We start from the raw sequence: 14,300 nt of genomic DNA, 5'->3' as shown, positions 1-14,300 counted from the left end.
CAACTTGATGAAACTCCGTCTATGATGTCTCTCAGTTGCGAAGGCCGGCTAGCAAAATCTATGGAAAGGTTTGTCCTGGAAGTGAGGAAAAAGACGGCACTGAACTTATGTTCCTTAGTTCCTAATACTCTATACCACATGGTGTGTGGTATCTAGCTGAACAAAACTACCAGCAACAAAACAACAAAACAATGATGACAAAAACAATGTTTGAAATGGGAGGAATAAAAGGAGTCAAAACTAATCATTCTTTACAAGCAACTGCAGCGACCCGTTTATACAAAGAAGGTGTTGACGAACAACTGATAATGGAACGCATTGGTCACCATAGCATCGATGGAGTGAGAAGCTACAAGAGGACATCACAGCTGAACAAATGATTGAGATATCAGATATTTTAGTGAACACTCAAAATACTCAACAAACAAAAAACAAACAAACAAAAAAAATTCTTTCAGTAACTGCACAAATTAATTTTGAGCTCCGCCCCGTTGTCCATTTGGCACTTTTTATTTTTGCTTAGTCACGCTGTTGATTCCGAGGAGTGCCGAGGTTGGATGACCTCGGATGAATCCAATGATGAATGACTTGACTCTTCTTTTATCAATTAGATCTTTATAATCTACAGTACTGTATAACAATTTTTATAGACCAGTTGTACTTTCTAACCGCATGCGCTGATTCGCGCCACGGTGATTTTGATTTGAAATTATGATACTGATTTGCGGTTTTTTTCCTTCATTCGGCGGTAGCTATAATAGTCATGGCAGGGTTTGTTCCTCGTGCTGATAAAGTCTGCCTTCAATAAGCAAGGCATACTTTTGTGAACTTATTTCTTTGTCCACCCACTCCAGTATAGTTTTAAACTGGTGAGTTTCGCATACACAGTCACTTATAGCATCAAACAGGACTAAATTCAGGAAAAGCTAGCTAAGCATGACTCAGCTTTTTTTTAGTGGGCTGAGTTATGCCAGTTTATTTGTAGTATTTTTATTTTTGAGCTCAAAAGGCTATAAAAGAAAGCTACATGGTCTATGTTGCACTTCCAATAAAGACTTTGGTGCTATTGTATGTATAAATAAATAAATACCTAGTCTGGCTGGTAGTTTGTTTTTAATGGGTGTGGCAAGGGATTTTTGAAAAAAAGCCAAGACAACTGAATCATGGTTGATCCAAATTTTGTATACACATTTCCTTTATAGAATTCAACATGGCCTCTCATTCACTTGTATTGACAAAAAAAGCTTATTCGATTTTAGAAATTTCTGATGCGCAGCAAAAGCAACAAGCAAAACGGTCAGACACAGAAACAAGAGCCATGGAGAATCAATTTGCTTGTTTCGTTGCGACTCGATTAGGAGTAAAATTTTTGTACTGTGAATCAAGGTTGGGTGCCATTTATGGAAGTATTAAAGGAGATCGAAGAGAAATCCTCCACTCAGTTGTTGAGAGACTTGGCTTTCTTAAGACACAAGGCCTTAACCCAAGTGAAGTTGATCTATCAAATGCTTTGTTACAACATGGTATATCTTCTTTAAGTATCTCACACAAACCTCCTGATCAACTTGATTCACTTGAAAACATTTTTAAAATGGCACATGACCTCAGGCTCGTTGATATGAGAACTATACACGATGAACCATACTCTGATCATCTGATTCAAAAGTTCTCAGCAGCTGTATATCTTAGTCGGGAGCCACTGATGACTCTTATTGAATTCATTAAACAAAATATAATCAGTCAAAACAACAAATTAACGATACGAGTAGAAGATGAACATGAAGTAAAAGTGGGAAAGGATTGCAGTGAAGTCCTTACGTACGTATTTGGACTAGCAAAAAGTGGGTTAAACGATAGTTTATCTGACGCCTTGCCTTCAATCATTCAGTTTATGTGTCAGACAATCGTCACTACTGAGCCTATTGTTGATGACAGAATAGCTCTTGTTATTTTAGCATGTCTTCGACAAGCACAAGATTTTACACTGTGTAGAAAGGTTCACCATGAACATTTTAAAAGACAAATCTTCTCATACCAATTTAGTTTTTTAGATTTGACGGATTTAGCCTATTACTTGTCCTGTACTACTTCAGAACAACAATCATGGACAATATATTATAATGACAAAGTTACTGGAAATGCTGTTTCTTCTTTCGTGAGCCATATCAACAAACAATACAAAATAACTGTGCATTCTAAATTGCAGCCTGACATCACAATGAAAGAACAAGGAAGAATTATCATTAGCAATAGAAATCTCGATCACTTGAAGAGTGTTCTACTGTCATCAGTAGCTTCTATCCAGTCTGACATGTCAATGGTACTAGGAATGGAGGCTATGCAAGAAGGAATATCACCAACTCCTCGTTTACCTTCTGATCCCCCCAGTACACTGGCTTTTTCAGTTTCTCCTCTACCATATAAGTTTGGTTATATTTCAAAAGTGAAGTATGAAGCAATGCAAACTGCAGAAAACGTCACGTATTTTAACATGGTCAAAGATGTCATGGCTACCTCGCTCCAGTCTTATTCAAGACAACCGCTAGAGTGCCAGTATCGTAAAGCTGATCACATTTGGATCACTGGCAGTCAGTCCTTGAGACATCATTTCTATAAAAATGTCCTCATTGCACCTTATGTCCCCATGCACTGGGTCAAGGTATGAATGAAATACACTTATCATACACTCTGTAGTCTGTACAATGCACTTAATACTTGTTGTGATGAGAGGGTCACTCTATTTATTAATTCATAGAATATGTATGTGTCTTTGATCTGTGAGTGGGCCAATGAGCATCAGTTTAATGAATGTGCTTATAATTCTATTTGTAGTCTCCTTGGGAATGTGGTGTAACTAAACATACTATGAAACATCACCTGTCAAAGCTGTGGCTTATTTATAGTACATGTACATGTACACGTATCTAGTATTGGGTTTCCTGATAAAGTTTTCTCCCCTTTTTCTTTCTCATTTGTATGCCCATGTACATGTATAGGTCAAGCAACCTGATGGAAGTGCAGAGTTGGAAGCCAAATATGAAGGAAGAGCCAACGCTGAAATGCAATCAGACATAGTCTCACCTGAGACCTCAGAAATAGTTCTTCTTAATTCTCATCGCTACACTCAAATATCAATCACCACTTTAACGGGTGAACAATCAGTCATTTCTTTATATAATAATTCAGAAGAGGCTGAGCCCCCTGGTTTTATTGGCTGCGATTATCTAGCACCTGCTCATGAGGTGAAAAGAAAAGTACTTTGGAAGGAAATGAAACCGTTTGATATTGTGAAAGACGAGAGAGTTGGGAGAGAGTTACCACTTCCCTCGAAGAGAGGGACTGAGTCTGGGGATATGACAGCAACTACTGCATCTAAAGCTTTGGACGATGATCCTGACAGATTCAAACCATCTACTCGGTAAAAGATAATAAATAATATAATAATAAATATTAATGATAATAATAATATCTTGTCTTTCATAGACCAACCAGTTCAGTTTATGATACGACTAAGAGCACAGCTGGTGGTATCCGTCCACTAGGTGTGACTACCGCCAACGAGCAACAGATTAAGAGACAAGCTTTAGAGGCTTTTGATACTGCTGGTCAATGCTTTTATGTAAGGAGATACTGTAACTGGATGTGTATATCATATTTATTTATTTTAGGGTGATAATATTAAATTCTTCAGTGGAAAGGTTTATACACAACCTAATGCATTACCAGGAGCAAGAGTGTTGAGGGAAGGAGGAAATGGACTTATATTAGAGGTAAGGAGTGGATATACATGTACATGTACATTTAGTTCACTTATAAAAGCATGTTTTTAATTGTGAGAAACCTTGTATACATGTAATTGTGTTTTCTTTCCAAAATGTCAATCCCTGTGTGTCTACATGTATAGATATATTATGAAGGGACACCATATGCTGTAAAGAGAACTGCCTTCAGATGGAGAGAGATCCTGATCATGCCTAAACTACACCATGAGAATATTCTACAGCTAACGGCCATGTTGATGGGCCCTCCCATTGAAGGGTATCCAAGGAGACGATATGTTTATCATTATTATCCTCGAATGACAAGTACTAGAGACTAATGGAGAGAGACTGTTGGTCACTGTCTCTTTCTTTTCTTTTTAGATGATCTCGGCCGACTGATTGGTTCTTACGAGAAATATTGTTTAAGGACTTTAAAAGATAAATTTAAGAATGAAAAATTACTACTAAATAAAATATTGAGCAATTTTAGGTAAGCAGCATCATTAGTTTATAATACCATTAACATACTGTACATTCCTCAATTAATTATCCTACGTTAGGTTTGTTGCTAGGGAATTACTCAAAGGATTAGATTATCTCCATACTCTACCAAACCCGATCGTCCATCGGGACATTAAACCGTCCAACATATTAGTATTAACTGATTGTGACTGCCCCAACCCTCTGGCCTGTGTCTGCAGGAAAAGGCCAAGAATTGTTAGAAGAAAACTTCACATGAACATATTATGGTCTGTTTCTGTAGGTTTTATCTGATTTTGATGCGAGTCTTGAGCTCGCTACAGATGGTACTCTCCACCCTGATCCTCCTCGCTCTCTCATGACTCAAGGGTTCTACATATCCTCCGAGAGAACCTACCACATTTCCCCTGTCGGTACAATTGGGTTTAAGTCTCCTGAAGGTTTCATTCACATGATTGGTAACAGTGCTGATGTGATGCCTGTACTAACCACTAAAGCTGACATATTTAGTTTTGGTCTTGTGATGCTATTAATAGTACTAGCTGAAGAAGGGCCTAGGAGTATGTCTAAAGTTAGTAACCGCCCGCTCACAATCAACACCACTCACTCCAATTAACAATAATTGTTTATTGTTGTTTTTAGATGGGTGTGTTGCTATTGTCTCTTAATACTTCAAAAATGAAAGTTGATTGTACTCCAAAGTCTCCAATGGGCACTGTAACTATCACTGATAAAGATATCAATAAAATATTACCAGTGAGTTTGAAATATGCACCATAGTGACCATACACCTGGTAATTTGACATTTTACCAAAATAAAAGTGGTTATGCATGCTGAATGGTACATGAACACAAATTTGAACTTGCCAATCACCAAAAATTGCTTAATTGTGATATTATTTATTTCTTTCTCTACAGTTTCACAGATTAAAGTCAGAATTTACTGCTAGTCTTCCAGCTGTTGTTGAATTCATCACTAATTCCTTAGAAATTGATCCAGAGCATAGGCCAACAGCTAAAGACCTCTTACGTCATCCGTTTCTTGATGAAACAGGGAAATACTGATTACTAAGTGCTGTCATACCTTAAAGAAAATAAGCTTTAGGGTTCAACTTAAATTTTAGATGTGCAATGTCTGCATGTACTTGTGAAACTGCAGTAGTATTTTAATCATGAGTATTTTGCAATTCACTCTATGTAGCTATAACGTGATCCCTAATAACATTGTTCATAACACTTCTCCCTTTTTTTCTCCAATGTAATTAAAATAATGATCATTAACAATTATTTAAGCCACACCCCCTGGTAACACAAATGATAAATAAATCCCAGATTTCCCCCAGTTCTGTCTCTGTGTTTGATAGACTGAGGTCCAGAGTATGAAGGCAGCTATCCATATCAGTGCACCCAACCATGAGAACAAGACGTAGCGCCTTATCCTGGTCGTCACTTCACTTTTAACAAAGAATCCTTCCCTAATGAACCAGAGACCGTTCACTAGCCACACAAACGGAAGACCAAAGCAGCCAATGATGAAATACCTCCTGCATATCAACAGCTTCTCCTCTGAAGACACTGACTCGCTGTTTAGATTCATTTTTATAAATTTTTTTGTACAGAAGTGAAGAGAAGAAAAACAATCAATACACCACACCCAGAATTAGCCACGCCCACTTTGGTCTAGTATTGACCACGCCCACTATAATTTGGCGGTGCAGTGTGCACACGTGTCGTGTACCTGACGTTTTCGTCTTCTCTCTGAGTCCTCTCTCTCTTTAAAGTTATGGAAGGAGACCTTTATGATGAGTTTGGTAATTATATAGGCCCAGAGCTGGAGAGTGATGAGAGCGAAGAGGAGGAGGACAGAGAAGAAGAGGACGAGGAACAAACAAATGAAGACATGACACTACCAGAAGTGAGAGAGGGAGGGAGGGAGGGGTTGATTATTATTAATATTATTACAGGACGATGAAGGTGAGGATGACATGGAGACTGGTACAGTGGCGCTGGTCGCTCCAGAGACACAGGCCGTGGTGTTGCATGAAGACAAGAAATACTATCCAACGGCAGAAGAAGTTTATGGACCTGAAGTAGAGGTATGTTTAATGTGGGTGGAGCTAGAATGGAGTGGGAGGGGCTGGTGTTGCAATAAGTTTTTTGTACATGTAGTATGTACCTTTATTTAATTAAGTGTGTAGGTGTTGTATTAGGAAAATTTGCACCTTATCATTTTTGGCAAAATTTCTATAGGGACTTTGGCTCAATTTTAGAATAACTTTAAAAATTCATAAAAAATCCAAATTTGATTGGAATCAGCTCAAACTTTCTACACAACATAAGAACATGTATATGCATCAGGAAATGTTATAAAAATGAAGAATTCTCTACTTTTCATTTTTGGCAAAATTTGGCATGAAACCCTGTACTTTAGTACAGGGACTTTGACCCAATTTTGGAGCAACTTAAAAAATTCATAAAAATGCCGTTTGATTGGAATTAGCTTAAAGTTTAGTAGATGTATATTATTATTAATTAATTAATTAATTAATTAATTATTATTATTATGTAGACTATCATACAAGAAGAGGATACTCAACCATTGACAGGTGAGGGGGTGGGGTCAAGGGTGTGACCTGTTGGGCTTTATTTAGAACCAATTATTGCACCTGTGAAAAAGAAGAAATTTACGATACAAGAAAAGGGACTGCCCCGCACTAACTATAAGATTGAGTATGTAAACCACTGGTATTTGGAGTATTTGATTGTTCGTCACTTCTGAAGGTTTTTAGCCGACCTCATGGATAGTCCTCAACTGATTCGTAATGTGGCTATAGTCGGGCACCTCCACCATGGAAAAGTATTTAATTTGTTTGTTTGTTTGTTTATGATGTTGTTGTTGTTTAGACGTCATTTGTTGACAATTTAGTCGAGCAGACTCATCCTGATATCTATGTTGGAGAAACTAAAAATGTAAGAAATGGTTAAAAATGTAACAGAAACTTATTTCTTCTCTCCCTCTCCCTCAGTTAAGGTATACTGATACTTTATTTACTGAACAAGAGGTATGTTTGTTGTTTGTTGTTTGTTGTTATTGTTTATTGTTGTTGTTGTTGTTTATCAATAGCGTGGTGTTAGTATCAAGAGCACTCCATTGACACTAGTACTACCTGACACAAAGGATAAATCATTTTTAATGAATCTCTATGATACACCAGGTAATTGGTGGGTGTGGTCACAGCACAACACCATCGATCAGCACTGCTGTGTGTGTTTGATCTTAATAACTTGTGCTAATATTAATATAATTATTGATTAATTAGCATTGCAGTATCTGCTCTATTGCTGCTAGTGTCAGTCATTGATATACATCACGTGATGTCATGTGACCTCATCTTTGGTCATGTGACCTAATCTGTCTCTATTAGGTCATGTTAATTTTTCTGACGAGGTGACAGCTGCTTTTCGTTTGTGTGATGGAGTAATGATTGTAGTGGATGTATCAGAAGGAGTAAGAGCATTATTATTATTATTATTATTATTATTCTTTTTATTGTTGTTAGGTTATGATGAATACTGAACGACTCATTAAACACGCTTTACAAGAAAAACTCGCCATCACAATTTGCATGAACAAGGTATCCTAATTTAACTGTTGACCACGCCCACTATTAATTAATTAATTAGATTGATAGGTTGATATTAGAACTAAAGCTACCGCCACAAGACGCTTATTATAAACTGAAACACACTTTGGATGAGATTAATAGTTTATTGAGGTATAACTGAATTTATTATTATTATTATTATTATTATATTTAGTTTATATTCTGAGTCGACGGAGGGTGTGGTCGTCTCTCCGTTGCTAGGCAACGTCTGTTTCAGCTCCAGTCAATATGGCTTCTCCTTCACTCTAGAGTCTTTCGCTCAATTGTACAGTGACCTTTATGGTAATGGCCACCTTCCTTATATGCTAATGTTATTATTATTAATTTGCAGGTGGAGGGTTTTCTCCTAAAGAATTTGCTAAAAGACTTTGGGGAGACATTTACTTTAACAAGACAAAGTGAGAGAGAGAGAGTTTTATTTTATTTTCTTTTTCTCCAGGAGGACATTCACTAAAAAGATTCCATCAACCGACAGTCAAAGAACTTTCATCGAATTCATTTTAGAGCCACTGTGAGTCAATCCTGTTGCCACGGTAATGTAGCCCCACCCCTCGTTACAGGTACAAGATATTTGCACAGACAGTAGGCGACGTTGATACAACCCTACCATCAGTTCTTAAAGAATTAGGTACTACTTAAATAATTTATAAAATAATAATCAATATATTATTGTATTTCTGTTAATATCTTTAAAGGCGTGTTTTTGAGTAAAAGTGAACTAAAGTTAAACATCAGACCTTTACTGAGGCTGGTCTGTCAGCGGTTCTTTGGAGAGGCGAGAGGTAAGTGAAGTATCAGATATCACTTGTACTTGTACTTGCACAGGGTTTGTTGATATGTGTGTGAAGCATATACCATCTCCTGTGGAGGCTGCTCGAACTAAAGTTAGAATAGACATCTTTATATTCTATTTGATGCTCCTTTTGTGAACAGATAGAACACACGTACACTGGTATACTGGACGATGACGAATGGACGCAGAGCCTAATGACGTGTGACTCGGACGGGCCACTAATGGTTCACGTTACTAAACTGTATCCAACTCAAGATGCCACACAATTCCATGCATTTGGACGAGTGATCAGTGGAACATGTAATATGAACTTTAATATCTTATTATTATTATTATTTATTTATTTTATTATTATTGTTGTTGATAGTATACAGTGGGGAGCAGGTGAGGGTTCTTGGTGAGAGTTTTACGCTAGAGGATGAGGAAGATTCTAAAGTTTGTCAAGTTGGTAGACTATGGGTGGCAGAGGCAAGGTTAGGAGTGTGGTCACTAGTTATTAATAGTTATTAATGGTTATTAACAGATACACTATTGAAATAAACAGAAGTCCAGCTGGTACCTTTGTACTCATTGAAGGAATTGATTCCACAATAACCAAGACAGCAACTGTCACTCAATTGAGCGGAAGTGAAGACGTAATATAAAAATAATTAATAATTATGATAACACTCTAAAACTCTCTCTATTTTTTAGGCTCAGATATTTCGTCCATTAAAGTTCAACACTCAGTCTGTGATAAAGATTGCAGTTGAGCCTGTCAATCCTTCAGAGCTGCCAAAGATGTTGGACGGACTACGGAAAGTTAACATGAGCTATCCTCTTCTTGTCACTAAAGTAAAACTGTTCATTATAATGAATGATAGAGCTTCACTATAATGGCTCTTCTTCTTGCCCCAGGTGGAGGAGAGTGGGGAGCACGTGGTGTTGGGCACTGGCGAGTTGTACCTGGACTGTGTCATGCATGATCTCAGGAAGATGTACTCTGAAATTGGTGAGAGGATATCTATGATAATTATGTTATATGCATGTAACTTTTAAAACCGACTGCTCTTCTCTCTCTCTTTTAGATATCAAGGTAGCTGATCCAGTGGTTGCTTTCTGTGAGACAGTAGTTGAAACCTCATCATTAAAGTGTTTTGCAATGACTCCTAACAAAAGGTGCATATGTTATGCTGTTATAGTCTCCAGCAAAGACCAGTTTATACAAGTACAAGAGTGTTAACCACATTATGAGACAACCCACGAGACCTTTTACAATTAATTGAGTATAAAATCAACAATCCTTGTCAGTAGCTGCATGCCTTGCACTGTTACGGTTTATTACAAAATTTTTGGAAGGGTTATTAAGACCCTGAAATGTAATTCTACTTTGTATTATTTTTGACCTCCCAAATGGGTCCCAATTTTATTAAATTTTCTGTTGTATAATTTGACTTTTTATATACATTTCCTTTACCAAATAAGGAACAAGTTGACAATGATAGCTGAGCCTCTTGAGAAAGGATTAGCCGAAGACATTGAAAATGAAGTGGTACAGATGACCTGGCCAAAGTGAGCTCTCCATTAGCCACACCTACTTACTCCTCCCACTTAGGAAGAAACTCGCTGAGTTTTTTCAGACCAAGTACGAGTGGGACTTACTGGCTGCTCGTTCCATATGGTCGTTTGGCCCTGAAATGACTGGACCCAATATACTGGTGGATGACACACTGCCTACTGAAGTATGGGATCATGTGACTGTCATGTGACTCTTAGTGTGTATAGGTTGATAAGACCCTCCTCCACTCTGTGAGGGACAGTATTGTACGTGGGTTCCAATGGGGAGCCAGAGAAGGACCTCTTTGTGAAGAACGTACGTGAGATTTTAAATAATGTACTGTCAATGTTCAAAAATGGGGTCAAAGTCCATAGTACAGGGATTTTGGCCGAAATTCACCAAAAATAAAAAGGAGAGAATTCTTTATTTTTATAACTTTTCCTGATACATATACATGTTTTTATTTTGTAGAAAGTTTGAGCCGATTCCGATCACATTTGGATTTTTTACGAATTTTTAAAGTTGCTCCAAAATCAGGCCAAAGTCCCTGTACTATAGTACAGGGACTTTGGCCAAATTTTGCCAAAAATGATAAGGAGAGAATTCTTTATTTTTATAACTTTTCCTGATACATATACATGTTCTTATATTTTGTAGAAAGTTTTAGCTGATTTTGATCACTTTTGGATTTTTTTACAAATTTTTAAAGATGCTTTAAAGCCATTATTTAATGTACATGTGCTATTGCAGTGCTTGTCAGCCCACATGCTTCGTGTAGTAGTATCAATTTAATTTTTTTCTAGCGATTAGAAATGTTAAGTTCAAGGTACTTGATGCAAAGATATCGGAAGACCCTTTACAAAGAGGAGGTGGTCAGTTCATCCCTACTGCCCGTCGTGTGGCCTTCTCTGCCTTTGTAATGGTACGTACACCCCACCCTCTCACATGATAGTCACCTGACATTAGGCCACGCCCCGTTTAATGGAACCCTACTATCTAGTGGAGGTACAAGCACCTGCTGATTGTGTATCGGCTGTGTATTCAGTCCTTGGGAAGAGACGGTGAGTCTATCGGTGGTCATGTGACTGTCATGTGATTGTATTGCAGTGGTCATGTGACTCAAGATGCTCCTGAGCCTGGGTCTCCTCTTTATATCATAAAAGCTTTCATTCCCGCCATCGACTCCTTTGGTTTTGAGTCAGACCTTCGTACCCACACTCAGGGACAAGCCTTCTGTCTATCAGTGTTCCACCACTGGCAGGTAGGCGTGGCTTATACTGACCACACCTCTTTAATTAATTACTAATAGATAGTTCCGGGAGATCCTTTGGATAAGACTATCCCGATAAGACCATTGGAGCCACAACCTGCTCCTCATTTAGCCAGGGAGTTTATGGTGAAGACTAGAAGGAGAAAGGTTAGGCATTTTAAATGGCAGATCTATGTCAATAAATCACAAACTGGTCATATACCAGCATAAGACATTACATGTTCTCTGCCCCCAAAGGGTTTACCTGAAGATGCTTCCATAAATAAGTTTTTCGATGAGCCGATGTTACTGGAACTGGCTAGGCAGGACATTATGCTCAGCTATCAGATGTGAAGAGAGGAAGGAGGAGACATCATGTGTCATGATTATTTTAATTTTAATTTCTTATTTTGAAATTGAAAAGGAACTTTAACGTTATACACAAAACAACAATAATAATAATAATACCGTTATTAAGAAAACACAACACCAGAAACAAATAATAATAATAACAAATACATGTACACGGTACATAGTGTCTACAATAAAGAAGAGATAACTTTATATATAAATTAATAGAAAGACTTGATAACCTACCACTAACTAATAATAATAATTTTGTTTTATTGATCAAATCTGACTGGGTGAATGAGAGTACTGACCATTTGGGGTGACTGCTTGTAAATTCTTTTCTTTCTTGTACCATCAGAACCCTTTTCGTACCTCTCATAGACATACTCTTCATTTGTCGCTACCTCACAGTGAGCCAGCTGGACCATTGAGATAAGATCCAGTTCCTTGTAATGTTCCTTGAGAGATTTAGTGAGCTCTATGATGTACCAGGATCCAATGTCAGTGAAACGACAAGCTTTGGTCTTTGGAGTGGTTGCGTAACCGAAAAAGACGTCGCTCTCATCCGGTATGAGAATCCGATTGGACGATGTGTCACCATCAAATTGCACAGCATGGGCTTCAGGGAGGTGGATACCACGACAAGCTTGGACGATGAATATCTTGGGTTTTCCTAGGAGAGAAGGAATACCGACAATCTCTGCTTTTATGTCATCCAAGTACACTGGCTTGTTGTCGCTGCCAAAGATTTTACCGGAGTCGCCATGAGAGAGGAGGCAGCAGACAAAACTGTTGTAATGGGTGTGGTCAGTCTTTATTATGCCGTCAATGAGAGCCAGAATCTCATCAGCTGTTTGGTTCCGATGGTGCGAGCAGATGTACCCAAGCAACTGAAATGTTTTGACGAGATTATCGTCGTCATTCTCAGCTCCAACACGTTTCTCATGTCCAGCAATATCGATATTATTAATTATGAGGGCGTGGCCATGATGACCATTGTACTTTTGCATTGGGTAAGGTTTGATTACTTTAGTTGTGGGCGGGGCTGGCTGTGTGGGTGGAGCCTCTTTTTGAGTAGACGTAGCTGGAGTAGGCATGGGAGGGTGTTCCTTCTTTCTACCCACGTGTAAAATCCCATCGAGTAACCCTTTACCATCGGTCTGTGAAACCCTGTCTTGTCCAGGATCTGGTTCTGGATGTTCCGAAGTTTTGTACTGAGTAGGAGGGGCAATAATGGGCGGAGTCTGATGATGCATGACAGGTGGGTGAGGAAGACAAGCTCCACCCCCTACCCCGCCCCTTGAGGCCATTGAAGAATGAATTGAGGCCCCGTCACTGACCTGCTGACTAGGAGCTGTGCTAACTGAAAATAAAAATAAAATAAAATAATAATCAATTAGCACTCACGGTTGCTTGATTGAACAGAGTCTCCTTCCTCTTGTCTGTTCTCCTCCCGACCACTTGAATAATAGCTGCCGGTAGTGGGCGTGGTAGCACAATAAGTGGGTTTGGTCCCACTAGTGCTACTGGACTCCTCAGTTTCAGCAACACTAAATGGTCCAATGGTGCTATTGGTCAACGGTCCAATGGTGCTATTGGTTGATCTACTGGTACTCGTGGGGTCGAGGGACAATCGGTCAAGGGACGGTGGGTCATTGGAGCTAGAGATTGAGCCAAAGGATGTTGTGGAGGTATTCCGAGAGAACTGTGGATCATAGGTCTCTTGACGAGGCTCCATAGCATTTGAGATACTCTGGGAACGACTGGGAATAGCTGCACTGCCAACTAGCGGAATAAGAAGAGATGGAGTTACATGTACATTTGTACTGTACCATACAGCTGGTGATTGTGGAGGGATATATTGGGCAATTTGGTATTTTGAGCCATTCGCCAAAATTACACTGACTATTTGATCATTTACAATGCGCATGCTCAATGGCACATGGCTACTAATTCACTAAATTAAAACTCCAAAAATTCAACAAATTTTCCCTCCAAAAGTATTTTCTTACTTGGATGCTTCTTGGCGAGACGCTGAGCCAGTGCCACATTAGCTCCGCCCACATCACTAGCTATCTTTGATATGAGCAGGCGCCAGGAGGGAGGTCCCTGTGACGTTACATTGTACTGACGATTGAGCCATGCCTTCATAACGTCTTTCAGTTTAGGACGCTCAGGTAGGACATCTCGTATACGCAGTGCCAAGGCCAGGTCCTCTGCCCTGTGTCTGACTGGATTCATCTCCTCCAGGATAACAGCAAGAGTTTCCTTAAGGATGTCATCATATTGCTGACTGGAACAATCCTCTGAAAGTAATAATAATTACAGAGTTGTGATTTGTATATTTACCAGGACAGTTTGGCAATGGCGTGTTATCTACGCTGCTCCAATCCATTTTATTACAAAGAGAGAGAGAGAAGCTTCTGCCCTGTTCTGATTGTAAGGATAGGCGGGGCTATAATAG

General features: G+C 38.8%; 4 protein-coding genes across 4 annotated transcripts; 2 read left to right on the top strand and 2 right to left on the bottom strand.

The window, feature by feature from the left end:
* Positions 1-52: 52 nt before the first annotated feature.
* LOC109585617 (uncharacterized) lies at positions 53-5,451 on the top strand. Its single transcript, XM_020001752.1, has 11 exons — positions 53-869; positions 1,203-2,659; positions 2,997-3,418; positions 3,484-3,619; positions 3,669-3,770; positions 3,905-4,085; positions 4,143-4,251; positions 4,322-4,478; positions 4,525-4,812; positions 4,884-4,997; positions 5,160-5,451. The coding sequence occupies exons 2-11, from the start codon at positions 1,211-1,213 to the stop codon at positions 5,304-5,306; spliced, it is 3,105 nt and encodes a 1,034-aa protein (XP_019857311.1). The 5' UTR covers positions 53-869; positions 1,203-1,210; the 3' UTR covers positions 5,307-5,451.
* A 78-nt stretch (positions 5,452-5,529) lies between these two features.
* LOC105314891 (gamma-secretase subunit PEN-2-like) lies at positions 5,530-5,838 on the bottom strand. Its single transcript, XM_011409312.1, has one exon. The coding sequence runs from the start codon at positions 5,836-5,838 to the stop codon at positions 5,530-5,532; it is 309 nt and encodes a 102-aa protein (XP_011407614.1).
* A 140-nt stretch (positions 5,839-5,978) lies between these two features.
* Positions 5,979-11,923, top strand: LOC100631937 (116 kDa U5 small nuclear ribonucleoprotein component-like). Its single transcript, XM_003383091.3, has 31 exons — positions 5,979-6,156; positions 6,206-6,337; positions 6,811-6,847; positions 6,893-6,971; positions 7,023-7,098; positions 7,146-7,211; positions 7,268-7,303; positions 7,366-7,456; positions 7,667-7,749; positions 7,802-7,876; positions 7,926-8,017; positions 8,061-8,188; positions 8,238-8,304; positions 8,346-8,417; positions 8,467-8,534; positions 8,602-8,688; positions 8,732-8,790; positions 8,840-8,999; positions 9,067-9,172; positions 9,223-9,334; positions 9,393-9,533; positions 9,597-9,690; positions 9,767-9,857; positions 10,164-10,250; positions 10,294-10,420; positions 10,464-10,551; positions 11,040-11,158; positions 11,203-11,297; positions 11,344-11,497; positions 11,546-11,653; positions 11,744-11,923. Exons 1-31 carry the CDS (start codon positions 6,025-6,027, stop codon positions 11,837-11,839), a joined length of 2,958 nt encoding a protein of 985 aa, XP_003383139.1. The 5' UTR covers positions 5,979-6,024; the 3' UTR covers positions 11,840-11,923.
* Positions 11,887-14,272, bottom strand: LOC105314888 (uncharacterized). The gene is made up of 4 exons (XM_011409307.2): positions 14,186-14,272; positions 13,849-14,142; positions 13,244-13,621; positions 11,887-13,199 (listed from the first exon to the last, which is right to left on the bottom strand). The coding sequence occupies exons 1-4, from the start codon at positions 14,229-14,231 to the stop codon at positions 12,109-12,111; spliced, it is 1,809 nt and encodes a 602-aa protein (XP_011407609.1). The 5' UTR covers positions 14,232-14,272; the 3' UTR covers positions 11,887-12,108.
* Between the last annotated feature and the right edge of the window lie 28 nt (positions 14,273-14,300).

The sequence above is a fragment of the Amphimedon queenslandica genome, unplaced genomic scaffold (genome assembly GCF_000090795.2).
Source record: "Amphimedon queenslandica unplaced genomic scaffold, v1.1 AMPQUscaffold_13514, whole genome shotgun sequence".
NCBI classification, from domain to species: domain Eukaryota; kingdom Metazoa; phylum Porifera; class Demospongiae; order Haplosclerida; family Niphatidae; genus Amphimedon; species Amphimedon queenslandica.
This window is presented reverse-complemented; position numbering and strand designations above follow the sequence as displayed.

What these genes read in the sequence shown, in the direction of transcription:
- LOC109585617 (XM_020001752.1), top strand. Translation starts at nt 1,211, where the DNA reads ATGGCCTCTCATTCACTTGTATTGACAAAAAAAGCTTATTCGATTTTA. An exon ending in GAAATGGACTTATATTAGAG is followed by an intron (nt 3,771 to 3,904) that starts GTAAGGAGTGGA and finishes CTACATGTATAG; the next exon opens with ATATATTATGAAGGGACACC. An exon ending in ATATCAATAAAATATTACCA is followed by an intron (nt 4,998 to 5,159) that starts GTGAGTTTGAAA and finishes CTTTCTCTACAG; the next exon opens with TTTCACAGATTAAAGTCAGA.
- LOC105314891 (XM_011409312.1), bottom strand. Translation starts at nt 5,838, where the DNA reads ATGAATCTAAACAGCGAGTCAGTGTCTTCAGAGGAGAAGCTGTTGATA.
- LOC100631937 (XM_003383091.3), top strand. Translation starts at nt 6,025, where the DNA reads ATGGAAGGAGACCTTTATGATGAGTTTGGTAATTATATAGGCCCAGAG. An exon ending in CTATGGGTGGCAGAGGCAAG is followed by an intron (nt 9,173 to 9,222) that starts GTTAGGAGTGTG and finishes GGTTATTAACAG; the next exon opens with ATACACTATTGAAATAAACA. An exon ending in CAGTGTTCCACCACTGGCAG is followed by an intron (nt 11,498 to 11,545) that starts GTAGGCGTGGCT and finishes AATTACTAATAG; the next exon opens with ATAGTTCCGGGAGATCCTTT.
- LOC105314888 (XM_011409307.2), bottom strand. Translation starts at nt 14,231, where the DNA reads ATGGATTGGAGCAGCGTAGATAACACGCCATTGCCAAACTGTCCTG. An exon ending in TCTCGCCAAGAAGCATCCAA is followed by an intron (nt 13,622 to 13,848) that starts GTAAGAAAATAC and finishes TTATTCCGCTAG; the next exon opens with TTGGCAGTGCAGCTATTCCC. An exon ending in CTCTGTTCAATCAAGCAACC is followed by an intron (nt 13,200 to 13,243) that starts GTGAGTGCTAAT and finishes TTTTATTTTCAG; the next exon opens with TTAGCACAGCTCCTAGTCAG.